Source organism: Sitophilus oryzae, unplaced genomic scaffold (genome assembly GCF_002938485.1).
Source record: "Sitophilus oryzae breed Bouriz unplaced genomic scaffold, Soryzae_2.0 scaffold_1576_pilon_pilon, whole genome shotgun sequence".
NCBI classification, from domain to species: domain Eukaryota; kingdom Metazoa; phylum Arthropoda; class Insecta; order Coleoptera; family Curculionidae; genus Sitophilus; species Sitophilus oryzae.
The window spans coordinates 15,441,229-15,456,231 of record NW_022146254.1 but is presented as its reverse complement, the minus strand read 5'-3'; the positions used below and the strand labels follow the sequence as shown (position 1 = coordinate 15,456,231).

At 29.6% G+C, this 15,003-nt stretch overlaps 1 protein-coding gene across 22 annotated transcripts in view; it reads right to left on the bottom strand.

The window, feature by feature from the left end:
* Positions 1-15,003, bottom strand: part of LOC115879279 (collagen alpha chain CG42342-like) — a 616,867-nt gene that overhangs the window by 51,941 nt on the left and 549,923 nt on the right. For 8 of the 22 annotated variants that reach the window (XM_030895995.1, XM_030896014.1, XM_030895999.1 and 5 more), the window contains exons 2-8: positions 14,874-14,962; positions 14,693-14,728; positions 12,421-12,456; positions 7,686-7,721; positions 6,420-6,455; positions 5,286-5,357; positions 174-185 (exon numbers count right to left, since the gene is read on the bottom strand). In XM_030895995.1, the coding sequence (XP_030751855.1) occupies positions 174-185; positions 5,286-5,357; positions 6,420-6,455; positions 7,686-7,721; positions 12,421-12,456; positions 14,693-14,728; positions 14,874-14,962 (317 nt within the window). The remainder of the gene's footprint in view (positions 1-173; positions 186-5,285; positions 5,358-6,419; positions 6,456-7,685; positions 7,722-12,420; positions 12,457-14,692; positions 14,729-14,873; positions 14,963-15,003) is intronic. The other 14 variants (XM_030895998.1, XM_030896005.1, XM_030896009.1 and 11 more) reach the window with 10 other exon arrangements.

Below are 15,003 nucleotides of genomic sequence, written 5' to 3'. Positions count from 1 at the left end.
CGTTTAGAGCGTTCCGACTACAATCTAAACTACGAGAAAATCTACTCAACTTATCCAGACTGGAAAAGAGAGAAAGAAAAATAAATATCTAGAGGCTGCAAAGGAAAAATAAAATAGAGAAAGAGAAGGAGGGGGGATTGAACTGAAAAAAAGTGATGGAGGAGAGTACTTACCCGACCCGGCTGCTGATAAAAACGAAATTAAATGAAAATAAGCCAAACACTTTAAACGGGTGATAGATTATTCGATGGTTGGTGTTGTTAGTGTCGTATGATGAAACGAATTTGTAATTGAGTCGGTTTTGGAGTGATATTTTCAGTTTCTACTATATCTGTATTTTTTCAATTTTTATACCTTAATTTCTAATAAATCACGCAGGTACACAGGTACAATAGTCTAAGAGCTAGCGACGTTTTCGAGAAAGTATTTTAAGACGTCTGGCTCTTTGATATATTTTTTACCATGCTCTCTGGAACAGCATGCGGCCCGTCTGGCTGCCGATACCCGTTGCGTTCACTACTGCGCATCGGAAGAAGATCCTATATTTTTATTAATTTAGTCCTATAAATTCTAGTATTGAATATAAATCGAACATGTCTCCATAGCTCCGTGCGTAGAGTTTCCGACCACGAACCGATGATTCAGAGTTCAAATTCGGGTCAGGTCAAAGACTTTTTTATTTTATTTTCGTTTATATTCTGATAGTAAAGTATTAAATAATTCTAGTAAATAAAAAAAAAATATTTAGTACTTTACTATCAGAATATAAACGAAAATAAAATAAAAAAGTCTTTGACCTGACCCGGATTCGAACTCTGAATCATCGGTTCGTGGTCGGAAACTCTACGTAGAGGTGGGAATTCTAGTTCCTTGGGAGGAACTAGTTCCTTAGTTCTAGTTCCTCCAGAGGAATAGTTCCTTAAACTAGGTCTTTAGTTTACAATAGTTCCCGACTAACATTGACATCCCCCTTGCTTGCTAATGCGTTTCGTTGTCAGTCAGAAGTATTCATAGTATGATCTGTATAATTTTTATAATGTACGGAGATATAACGAGACGTGTAATTGGGTATGTTAAAAACATATAGGTAAGTTTTATTGCAGATAAAAAAAAATAAAAAAAAAACTCAAATTAGAATTTAAAAAACTATATCACAAATCAATTGGAGCAAATATTACAAAAATGTTACGAAAAATTGCGTTTTTCCTCACTTCAAGCTTTTTGTTTTTGTCTAAAAATTCAGAATATCTACTTCGTTTTATAAGATATTTCTTAATTTTAGGGACCTAAAGTGAAACATTCCCATAAAATATTTAAAAAACTAACTAAAAATCAAAAACAGTATCCACGACAATTTTCTTTGGTAATTACGCCGCGCCGGCTGTGGCAATAGACAAGGCCGAATCCATCGTCGTCGCCTTGTATTATATCTCGGATCTGCCGACTGAATATATACCCGTGAACTAGTCTTTTAATAGTTCCTCTATGTCCGGATCCGATAACATACGGCTGGCACTCCCCACGCCTGCCTAGCATCAATTGCGCTGGCTGATCCATACGTAAACTAGTCTTTTATTTTTTAGTTCCTCTAGTTCCTTTAGGTCCGGATGCGATAACATACGGCATACGGCTGGCACTCCCCACTCCTGCCTACCATCGGGCTCTGTCGCCCTAGCATATAACGGTATATGCGATATCGGTCACAGTCTCGATCCCGGAACAGGTCCTGAGGAACTAGTTCTTTGAGAAACCATGAACTAGTTCTTTTCATTCCGGGGTCGGAATAGTTCACTGGAACTAGTTCGTTCACGAACTACACACCTCTAAATCTACGCACTGAGCTATTGAGACATGTTCGATTTATATTCAATACTAGAATTTAAAGGACTAATAAAAATATAGAATCTTCTTTCAATGCGCAGTAGGGAACGCAACGTTTACCGGCAGCCAGACGGGCCGCATGCTGTTCTAGAGAGCATAGTAAAAGATTGTATGAAAGAACCAGACGTCTTAAAATACTTGTTTTTCCGACGTTGCTAGCTCTCGTACTACAATATCTATTAGTAATCCGACCGAGCTACCAAAATCCGTGTATTTTCAGAAGGGGACCTTTTTTTATGACTCTAAATAATTTTTAAGGTGTTAGGTTAGGTTAGGTTACCCATATGAAAAAGCCGAATTTTTTATTTATTAACTTTCTCCACTTTTCTCACCTGGTACGGTTAGAAGACGTTAAAGTAAGAATTCTAAATGCAATTTGACCCCCTTTTTAGGTTGTGTTGTATTTTAAAAAATTGCCTAAAATGAAAAATCTCTATCGATCCACGCCCAAAAATCTTTCAAATCGGAATAAGTGAAAAAAGCTCAATTTTGGGCGGGAAAATTTTTGGAAATTTTCGAAACACAGTTTAAATGGGGCGATTATAGGGATCCACTAGCTCTATCCTTAGAAGTCTCAATGGTCATTTAGCTACTTATCGTTTTCGAGATATTTCAGTTTTTTGATTTTAGCAAAATTTCAACTTTAAATCGTATTCCACGAGTCCTAATGAAAATCTAAACAAAAAATAGGCCATGAGAGGGCACCATCAGTCGTCTATCCGACGCGACGGTGCATATAAATTGTTTCTTAGAATTGAAGGGTTTGTTAGGTACCCTAAAAAAAGTTGAAAAAAGCAAAATAGAACTAATACTACTAAAATATTAAGTATGTAGTAAACAAAATTCCAAATCTGACTCAATCAAAAATTAGTTTCTTCATATGATTTTAATTAAGAAAATACTACAGTGAATCTACCTTCCGATGTCCCGATTTATACATTTACATTATCCTAATCATAATTAAGATAGGTACCTGAAAATCATTAAAAGCATGAACAAAGAAAAGCTTTACTTAAAAAAATGTTTTGTATAAATTAGTTTTTAAAAAAAAAAACAATAATTACAAATTACAGATATTATACAGGGTTGTTCACCACATACGACACGGAGTATTGTAGCTAAACGATGAGATCTTTACAAATTGTAAGTTTTGGGTTCGATGAAGGACTATTAGAGGTACAATTTAAAAATAATTTTACATGATACAGAGTGTCCCAAATAAGTAAAAAATATCTAAGTTTTATTTTTTTAAAGGGAACACCCTGTAAATTATTACATTTTTAGTTTCTACGATTAAAATAAAGGTAAATTTGATTAAGGTTTATGATACTTAAACCTTACCGTTTTTGAAATATTTTCAATTTTGTGAAATTGCAGTAAAAATTTTAAGGCTTCATTTCTCCAAAGGTATCAAAGTTTTTAATACTAAATATTTACTGAAGTTTATTTATTGATCAGTTATTGTGTTGCAATAATAAAAATAATACTACCTTATACAGAGTGTCTAAAAATTTATTTTAAATAATTATTAGCTTCAAACGGGAATAACTTGTTTAATTTAAATGGAACGCCCTGTATATTTTAGGAGAATCAGATGCACAATTTAATTGTCTATCAAATTGTGTTATATCATTTTTTACCTATCCCTTCAAGTTTTCGTAGAAAATGCATTTTCTTATAATTTAGACCTCATTTATCAATATACCCATGGAATATTGACATTTGAGATTGTTTTTAAAGATGTACCAAATTTTTAAAGAGTACAGATACTAATATTGTCGATATATTCGTTTATTTCATTAAAAAAATTAAAACAAACTGTTTAAATATTTGTTAAAGAGGACCAATTAATATGATTCCAGTATTCAAACTACATGAACTGACTGTTTGCGTTGATTAATAATAATTGCTCCAAATACTAAAAAACTGAATTTTGTATGGGTACACCTTAAAAATGATATTTCATTTTTTAATAAATGCTTATTTATAACAACAGAGACTTTAATTTTGATAACTTATTATTATATTGATTTCTGACTCAAATCCACATTTATTTAGAATAATTTATTAACGAACACAATTAAGTATGTAATTAATTAGTATATGGGCGGAAATAATGGTGTTATATTTAATTAATGGTATACTCTTTTTATAAAGATTTAAATAGTTTTCTTTTGCATACAAATGGGTTAGTAATATTATCGTTTTGCTAAAAACGATAATATTACTAGTCTGTATATTTTGTACATTTGTTGCTTTAAAAACAATCTAAAATGTCAATATTCCATGGATATATTGATAAATGAGGTCTAAATTATAAGAAAATGCGTTTTCTACGAAAACTTGAAGGGATAGGTAAAAAATGGTATAATACAATTTGATAGATAATTAAATTGTGCATCTGATTCTCCTAAAATATATAGGGCATTCCATTTAAATTAAAGAAGTTATTGGCGTTTAAAGCTAGAAATTATTTAAAATAAATTTTTAGACACTCTGTATAAGGTAGTATTATTTTTATTATTGCAACACAATAACTGATCAATAAATAAACTTCAGTAAATATTTAGTATTAAAAACTTTGATACCCTTGGAGAAATGAAGCCTTAAAATTTTTACTGCAATTTCACAAAATTGAAAATATTTCAAAACGGTAAGGTTTAAGTATAATAAACCTTAATCAAATTTACCTTTATTTTAATCGTAGAAACTAAAAATGTAATAATATACAGGGTGATCCATTTAAAAAAATACAACTTTGATATTTTTTACTTATTTGGGATACTCTGTATCTTGTAAAATTATTTTTAAATTGTACCTCTAATAGTCCTACATCGAACCCAAAACTTGAAATTTGTAAAAATATAATCGTTTAGCTGCAATACTCCGTGTCGTATGTGGTGAACAACCCTGTATAAATGAATATACAATATCTAATAAAATAATTCTGTAAATGCATATTTTAAAGGAAATCGGAGTATACATATAACTAATGTGCAGAAAGATGTAAGTTCCCAAGTGTGAATGTAGAGGTTAACAATCTTGTTTCCAGTCTCTACTTATATAGGATAAGGATTTTTAACAAAAGATATGCTAATTATAACCATTTTGTGACAAAAAATATTAATACGTATATAAGTATTAAAATATTTTTAATTTTTTTATTTTTTGTTATTTACATATTCAAATATCTTCAAATCAGTATAAACTCTTTTAATGCATGACATTCATAGTAGTTTAACTTTTAGATTTGTTGTAAATATAAATGGAGTTAGTTATTTACTATTTATTAATTAAAATAAAGTAATCTGCAAATAACACTACTATACACTTGAATGAAAATATGACTGAATATGAAGTAAGACATACAAAAAAATGAATTTTCAATTCTCTATTTTTATTACCTTGACTGCTTGAATGACATCGATTCCCGCGCTGCCTGTTTGACCCTTTTGTCCCTTCTCTCCTGGAGATCCCTAAAATAAAAGTTAACGTTATGCATCCGGCAAGCGGGAAAAAAAATAAAACGATGATAAAACGAAGTTTTTATTTACTTTGCGCCAGTACAAAGTTGCAGGACAAATTCAATTTGTTTCCTTTTCATTTCTCTGAATATGAATGAAAATGTTAATATTATATCAGGTCTAATTTTCAGGCGGAATACCGAGAAGCCTTTTTAGGAGTGTGCTACATAGTTTGTGTAAGCAATTTTTGATTTTCAAATGCTCAAGCATAAATAATTTAGATAAAAAACATTCAGAAGATGATTACTGAATTAAAAATCAAGAAAAAAGAGGAATTTTTTGCATTTTTATTGGATTTGGCTTTTCCCTACATTGTTATGGTGTTCTCTTATATAGAGAGTTTTCAAGTTGTCAACTCAACAGCTTGATTTTTTACAGAATCTATCAATTTGGAACTTATATAAACAGATATTTTTATAAAGTATTTGTTATTTAAACAAAATCCTCAAGACCTCGACTGCACTGTTTTGCCTTGAGGAAAAACTGCCTGTGTGTGACTACCTTTAAAATATGTTATTTCTTATTGTAACACGAATTATTCTAACCTAAAATTGATTTTTTTTCGTGTTATTTATTAAGATACTTGTTTATTTATACAAAAATTACCAAAATATCGTTTTTAATTAATTTTAACTTTTTGAAAATATGTCCTTTTTCTAAATGAAGATGAAGCAACATCAAAATTGACCTTTTAATAGACTACTTAATTGTATTTGTATATTATTATCTAGAAATAAATCATATACAACTTGAGTGAAATGATAAATATTTACAGAACCTACATAGAAGATAAATGGTTTGAAATAAGTGCCATTAATACACAATATGATTAAAAATTATAGTATGATCAAGCGTATAGCTTTATAGAATATTTATAACAGAAAAAATAATTCTTATATGATGACTTATGTCTAATACTTCTCTTAAATGTCAAAGTCAAAGTTTTATTCAATAAAATGTAATAAAAAATGGAATTAATGAATAAAAGAATTTATTAATGAGCATAATACTTACTGGTTCTCCCTTAGGTCCATCTAATCCTATTGGACCCTACAACATAATAATAAAATTAAACTAACCCTATAAATATAATAAAAATATATTGGTGAAATGGATTAAAGTATGGTTCTAAATGAAACTGTTATCTAATTGACTAAAACGATGAATGAAAGCACTAATATAAATGATAGGTTAATAAAAACACAAATCTGCTTAATGTAAGGCACTGACAAAGTTATACAAACAAAAAAGTTCAGGAATCTTAAATCTTTTTATTTTGCTATTAGATCATATTTTGAAAGAAATCATTTAAAATAAAAACTTTTTTTGTCCACGAAGAATGATTTACAGTTCAAAAGATCCATATCAGGTGGTGAAAAATATTTTATCTATTATTTTTATCTAAAAACATATCAACCTGGTACGGATATTTGTTGTAACCGTGGGACATCCTGTATATGGACCAGCTTGTAAATAATCTAGAGAGATTTATCTACTTGAAATCATATGCATAGTATAGTACAAATAAACAAATATAATAACTATGTCATTGTCAAACATTTGCATTTTAAGAAAATTTATCTCTACGAGATTGCATTTCAATATTGTCATAGAAAAAAAATCAAAATAAATAAAAGTTAAAATTAGTAATGATTAAGAAAACGTGAAACAAAACACATCCAATACACGTTTCCCAATGTGTTTAATTATCCCTTTGTACTTAAAAACAAGAAAACTAAAAAAAAGAAGAAAAACAAAAAAAAGTATTTGAACAAAATTATTTTTGGTCTTATTTAATAATATTAGAATTAATTAAATTATTTTGTACAAGTACATAATTCCAGAATAAAATAATATTTAAAAAAAACACCGAAATGAAATATTAATCATCAATCATTATTTCATTTTGTCTGGCTTTTTAACAGGTTTTTAATAGGCTTTTATTTAAGGCATTATAGGTTTTTATCAATAACTGTGACATTTGACAATATATGACATTTTTGTAAGACGTATTAAAATTTAAAAAAAAAATACTCTAAAATTCGCGCGTTTGTTTAGTACAGTTTGTTAACAATGTACCAAACAACAACAACAAAGAAACGGAAAGCAAAATTGAATTTTCTCGTAGAGTAAACTGAGACAGAAAAAAAAGAAACACAAAGAAAGAGAGACAAAGTTAATCGACGCTGTCTGTTGATTATTTCCCTTGGCCCTTTAACTACTACACCAGAGGCCGCCCCCAGCACCGGAAGCAATAAAAACAAATGAAAATCGACAAACCGGAAATCCCGGATATCCGCGAATCCCAGTCGAACCCTGCAACAGATATTCTTCTCTTAGTTTCGTCTGATCTGGTCGGATCCTTGTTTGATCGATGAGAAAGAGAGGGAGAGAGCGATAGAAGAGAGTATATGTACAAAGAGAATTTGAGAAGAAAGAAGAAAAAAGATTTAATTAATTTTGAAAAGGTCAGAAGAAAATAGTTTATTCTAGTGCACAGTTTGCAGTTTGGATTAGTTTTAAATTGTGGTTTGTTTCTTTGTTGATAAACATTATTAAGATAGTTATTTCAAAGATTTTTGATTTGAAAAAATAGTTGATGTGAAAATTAAGGAAATGACTGCCTTTTAAAAAATTAAGAAGTTTATTTTAAAAAATGGTTCATACCAAAAATTGCAATTTGGCATGTAAATCTCAGTATCCAAATTGCGTTTTCATGTAGAAGGTGTGTATTTGAGTCAAATATTATTATAAGCTACTCAAATATTTAACTGACTAATTTTGAATTAAATTTCTTAAATGTTAAATTACTTAACAGCGGCGTGCGGTCCATGGAAGCGGGGGAAGCACCGCTTCCCTAAACTTTTTAAAGATAAAAAAAAATAGTTAAACGTTAATAATACTGTTATTTTAGAACAAAAGATTAATTTAATTTGTTAAAATTATTTATTTGAAACCTTACATAAACGTATTTAGTAAATTTAATTAGCCTTTTACTGCATGGATGCGCGCCTGGGAATCGCCGCCGGTCGCCCAACCCTCCTTCATGTAGGTGTTAATGACCTCTAACGCAAACGACAAATTTAAGCCGGAAAATCGCGCACAGTTGCTAGCCACGGGCAGCGATCTTTCGGCCGCCTTCCTCGACTTTTAATTTATCGGGACGGGTTCGCTTGTGATATTATAGGTAATATTATAATAAATTAAATCCAAATTTTTATGATGATGTTATAGAAAAATTTGCAATGGCTGATAGACGAATAGACTTCAAATACAAATAGGTGCCTATCGCGCGTCAAGTGCTTCGGAAAATTAATTTAAAATATCGTATTTTAACTATTATAACTTTATGTGTTTTTGTTTCTTGAACAATTTTCAATAGAAATTTAATCGAATAATGGAATTGGCCTCGGAATTTCCAAAGGTAAGTTTTTTAAGAAAATGTAAAAGTAATGTCTCGAAATAGGTTTTTTTTACCGATTCGCTTCCCCGCCTATAATTGTCACCGCACGCCGCTGTTACTTATTAAATTAGTTATTATTCATTACATTAGAGTGAAAAAAAGAAACAATCTTAGTACTCCCATTAGCATTACACATAAAATTAGTAATAAAAGAGTAGGCGCCTGTCAACATCTTCATCTGCAGTTAATTTGGCAAAAAGGCAGAGCATTACACTCTTTGCCTGGAGGCGTTTGTGTCTGGAGTTTTGCCTATCTGAACACCCTATACAGGGTCCGGCAACAGTGCGTCAGGCATATGCCGCTTGAGTTAAAAAATAAATATTGTTTGTATTTAAGGTATTTCAAAATTTTTAATGGTTTCGCAGATACACGCAATATTATTTTATATAATACTGCTAATATTTTTTCCATGGCAAAATACGAGAGAAAATTCAGTGGGGTCTTTGATAAAAATTTACTGTGGAAAATGCCATATGAAATATAAAACCGCGAATATCTGCGAAACCGTTAAAAATTTTGAAATACTCTAAATGCAAAAAATTTTAATTCTCCATCTACTGAAGAAATAATATACAGGGTGTTCCATTAAAAAAAAAAACAAGTTTGGCGTAGAATTTTGTACATCCTTTACGATTTTTATATTACGTAATTAATATAAGATTACGATTACCATATTTATAGCAAAGTAAGTACAGACCATCTAAAGTAAAAACCTAATATAGTTCAGCACAGGTTCTTGTATATTTAATAGCTTTTTTAAAAAAAGGCTGAAAGAAAATATTTATTTATTTATTAATATCTCTGAAACTATCGAAATATATTTACTCATATCTTATGATTATGTAAAGTGATTTGAAAGGAAGCCAAAAATGCAATAATATACATGGTGTTCCGTTTTAAAAAAATCATCCCGATCTACTCACACTTTTTTGAGCCACACTATAGAAGTTAAAACATTTTTCTGAAATACATCCCAGTACATACTTTAGGTTTGCACTTCCCCAACAAAATTCCAATTTTTTTTATTCTAGGACTTACAGATGCCCGATGCACTATTGCCGGACCCTATATATGACATAGTGAAATAATCATTGTATCTGAAAATGCAGTTTGGTTAGTGATATTTACCTTATATTTACACGGCAAATTTTACCTTAGAATAAACAAGTTTTTTTTTCTTTTTTTGAAATTTAGTTACATTTTTCTTCAATACAACTTTTTATACAGGGTGTGTCATATAACAGTAAACAATACCAACTTGTTTATTTCAAATGCCACATCCTATATATTATTGAATTGAATTATTCATAAAACATGTTTAGAATATTTTGAATAATCTAAAAATTCAATCAGAATAAAAACCTAATTACCCTCAAGAAATTTAAACCATCTCAACATTTGTATCTTTAATATATGAAATGCTACAATATTAATATGTTCTTTTATTGAATATGAAATATCTCATATAAAGGAACAAACTACAAACTTCACTAATATAAATTGCTTGATTTCGATACATTTATTACAATATCTTGAATAAGTAGGTAACTTAAGTGTTCAAAAAAAAATGACAGAGAGGGAAAAGTTTTATAAGAAACAAGTAACAAGTATGTAATAGTAATTTAGAGGTATTCTGGACAGGGTGGACTAACAGGACTCTTGATAAACCCATGCAAAAATCTACTGGTCAGTTAGATCATTAATGACTAAGGGCTTGGTCGTAATGTGAATAAAGAGGAATTGCGCATTTCTAACAAATGTGTTTTTTTTGCAAGATTTGCTAATAATATTATCAAGTTAAAGTATATTTGAGAAAACTGTACCAGGTTTCTGCGAAACCATGTTCCAATGCGACAGTTGTATTCAAGTTAAGGTAGTACTGTTTAGGGATTATATGTTGCTATTTTGGAGAAAGTTTGAAACACCCTGTGGAATGGTGTAACAAAGTAAGGAATTTTAGTTTGTTTTTTGATTTTTCCTAATAGCTTTATTTTTATTGGAGATATTCGGTTTTGAAGAAGACAGTAACAATTTGCAGCAATTCTTGCTTTAAAAGCATGTCTTTGTTATAGGTACTATAATCAACACACGAATCAAATAGTGTTCATTGATTGATTTTGTAATAAAACTGTCAATGAAAATACTTTAGCAGAGATTAAGTTTAGGAATTGATATCTACTATACCGGTAATGCGTATCAAAAGATAACTTTTTTTTATATTTCAGATAAAAAAAACGAGATTTGGTATGTTAGTATATGACATAAATTAGGATTGATTGAAGTATTCAATTGTTTTTAGTCACTTCCTGTTTCACCGGAAATGACATATGACTACAACTTTTGATTTTTAAATGGCAGCCTCGGTATGTTTTTACATTATTCGATAGAAAATAACATTCTGAATAGAATGACATATCATATGTCAATTTTTGACATTTTCACATATGGTTTATTTGAAATTGTAACATGCGGTTCATAATGACAATTTGATTCGAAATACCAAGTATGTGGTGCCAAATTATTCGTAGAAAATGCTTTTTCCAAATATGCTAATGAGCCACCCTTGATCCATTTGAAAAAAATGAGATATGTAAAAAAACGATTTAGGCATGAGAACACGAAAACCATTAGATGATCAAATCTATTTTTCCAAGGCTCCATGATTAAAAATTATTATTTTTAACACAGCCATTGCACCCACGATTGAAATTTAAAATACGACTTTTTTTTAAGTAAAAATGTCAAAAGTTGGCATATGAGGTGTTTCTATCAAATAAAGTAAAAATATACCGAGGGTACTATTTAAAAATCAAAAGTTGTACACATTTCCGGTGAAACAGCAAGTGACTAAAAACATTGAATACGTCAATCAATCCTAATTTATGTCATATACTAACATACCAAATCTCGTTTCTTTATTTGGAAAAATTAAAAAGTTATAGGGGCGAGCCATTTTTGAAATGCACCCGGTATGTCCAAAATATGCCTATAAAACTTTTGGACATAAAACCATCTTTGCTAGAGTAACTAACCAAACTGATACGCATAGCTTTTTTGCTTTCCAATTCTTGGTGGTGTTCAATTGCAACATCACACTCATGTTAGTTGAGCCAAGTGTCTCTCTATACATTCATTAAGAGATTGAGATTTAGTTGAGAGTGGATTGAAGTTATCGCAGAAAATTTCATTTATCTTATGGATTAAAAATTAAAAAAATAGCTGATTGATGGTAAACTGGAATGATGTATTTCTAATCTGATTCACAGATATTTTATCCAATTACGTGCCTTATATTATATTTATAATACAGTGAGCTAAATTAATAAAATAAGCTAAAAATAAGTTTATTTAATTAGAAGATCGAATTTACTACATGGTTGTAACCCAACCCTGACCACTAGCGCAATTCCTCTTTTCAATTTCTTTGCAAATATTAGCGACCGAGGTGTTAAACTTCCGATTGTTATAAGTTATTGGGGTGAGGAGGGACAAACCAATCACAAACCACCAAAATCCATACGAAAAACTACCCCCACCCTCGTGCTTTCTTACCCTGTGCCCTGTCTCGCCCTTCTGACCCTTGTCACCCTGTAATATTAATTCAGACGGATTTAAGGTCGAGGTTTTGGGGGAGGTGGTGTAGGTGTCTATGTCTAGGCTAGAATGTTCGTAGAACATGGTTTGGAGATTGATCGGCTAGACAATTTTGGCAGATTGGGTTTAAAGATAAATAACTTTAGTGTTATTTGTGATCTGTTTATTCTTGTCTATGTCGCCGAAAGTTTCTTTAATTGGCGAAATATTTACTTAGCTAGTTCTAGTAAATGCTAAGATTGATTATTCTAGATTAAATATTTTTCATTTAAAACAAATATTTCTTTTAGTAATGTTGTAGTAACAAAAGTTCTTTTAAGAAGATAGATGTAATAGCTTTGTAAAAGTATTCTGCCAAAAATGTCTTGCTTCTCTAACAACCTAACACTTAAAATCATGTAGGTAATTTCTGTAACTAATTCAGGTAGCAATTTTTAGATAGTTACAAATATTAATGTAGATGATGTAGAATATGAATGTAGATGAAAGTTTTAATCTAATTGGTATAAAAAGAATCTTATACAGGCTGACTCAGGGATCCTGAAAGCTCCACATCTGATTTCTCGTTTAAGATTTTCAAACCAATCTTTTTATTGGGCAAAAGCTGCCCACAAGGCGGCTCAATCATATTATTAGACTAAGTGAGGTATTTTTAAATAGTGTGTTCTGTATGTTTTAGTTCAGTGGAACTACCATTAAATTTCTATTCCAATAACACAATAACGTCATATTCTATAACGAGCTGTTTCTAAAAATATGACCACTTTCAAACTAAATTTCCTGTTTATTTTAAGCCTTCTTAAAATTCTAAATTCGAAGAATTTTAAATTTTTTTAACAGGTGCTCCCTGTTAATTTTTTTTTTATTTTGTATAATTGCGTCTTCTTCAAAATTCGTTCTACCAAAATTTTCGGGCCAGTCAAAACTAAATGTTGTATTTTTTCCTATATTTGAGACAGAACAAACACCCTGTATTTTGCATCATAATCGAACAAGATTTTGTTTAATTAAAAATTTCTATACCTAAAATAGTTATTTAATGAAAAAATTGTATTTTTTTGAAAATATAAGACAAGATCCGACTTCAAAAATTCTAAAATTGAAAATTTTTGATACTTACTTACTAGCGGATTTCCCTTATAATAGTGTTTTTTTTTCAAAATTCAACCTACTAGAATTTGCAGTGTTTTATGATATATTGTACAGTGTGAGCTAAAACTAAATGTTGTATTTTTTTCCACTATTTCTAATATAACACCTTGTATTCTATATTATAAAAAAAATAAAGGTTTGGTTCAATATTTTTGTTGTATTAAGCAATTCCAATAGCCTAAAACTGATATTTACTTTCTACAAATTTTCACTTGGCGTATTAATTAATATGATTTATTATATAGATGGTCATATTTCAAAAACTATTCAGTATAGAAAATGACATTATTATTATGGAAATTTAATAACAAATCCACTGAGCTAAATTATGTATGATATTTCATTTAAAAATATACAATATTAATTTGAATATATGTTTGAATCACGCTGTATATTGACAAACATTTTTTTGAAAATGTACGCTATCATTGCATATTTTATAATAAAGACTCGAGTGAAAATTTCAAACCAAAAATCTGATATAGAGTGATTTTGAAAGGCTGGGCCACGCTGTATATAAGAAAAAAACTATTTTTTTAAAATTGCATAGATGCAAAAACAAAAAAACTACAAAAAAATTGAAAATTATCATAATAGAAATCCTACTGGGCAAAAAATTTTTAATTTTCAATCTATTTTTGTTCTACAAAATTTTAAGTGTCACGATAACTGTAATTTAATTATGCATGTGTTAATATGTAATGAACTTATAATTAAGCTATATTATTGCAACGTGGTTTAATTATATGCTGTTATATATCATCCTGATCAAATATTTATGAAATCGTGTTTTGTTTGTCTTTATTATTTAAAATTAATATACAATTAAATGCAATTAAAATAGTATCAAATACTAACAACTGAACAATCGCAGTTTAGATAAAAAGTATATAAAATTTATATAAAAAATGCTTTTTTTTAATTTAAACTTTAGTTCCCCCCTGGCACGCTTAGGGGGATCATGTTAGTATTTGATACCTTTTTTAAAGCAACCATTACTCATTTTATTTAATTGTAATATTAAATTAAATATAATAAAATTAAATACAAAAAATAATAATTAAAAAAAAATAAATACCGGAAAACCATTTTTGCCCGGCGTGCCTGGGGTTCCCTAAACAAAAAAAGAAAAAGATAAATTAAAAGCTAATATATAAAAAATAAAGCAAAATAAACTAAACTAAAATTAATTAGCCGTTCGAGAACAAAAAGCAATCGAAAAAAAACTTCTAGTAAAGAAACTTGTAAAAATAGCTTACCGCTGGCCCCGCTTCGCCTGGTTCCCCCTTTTTTCCTTTCTTCCCCCGTTTTCCCGGTGGGCCTGGAGGTCCTGGAGGACCGGGAGGACCTGAAAAGAATGAATTCGATGAATTAAAAGCACAATATAGA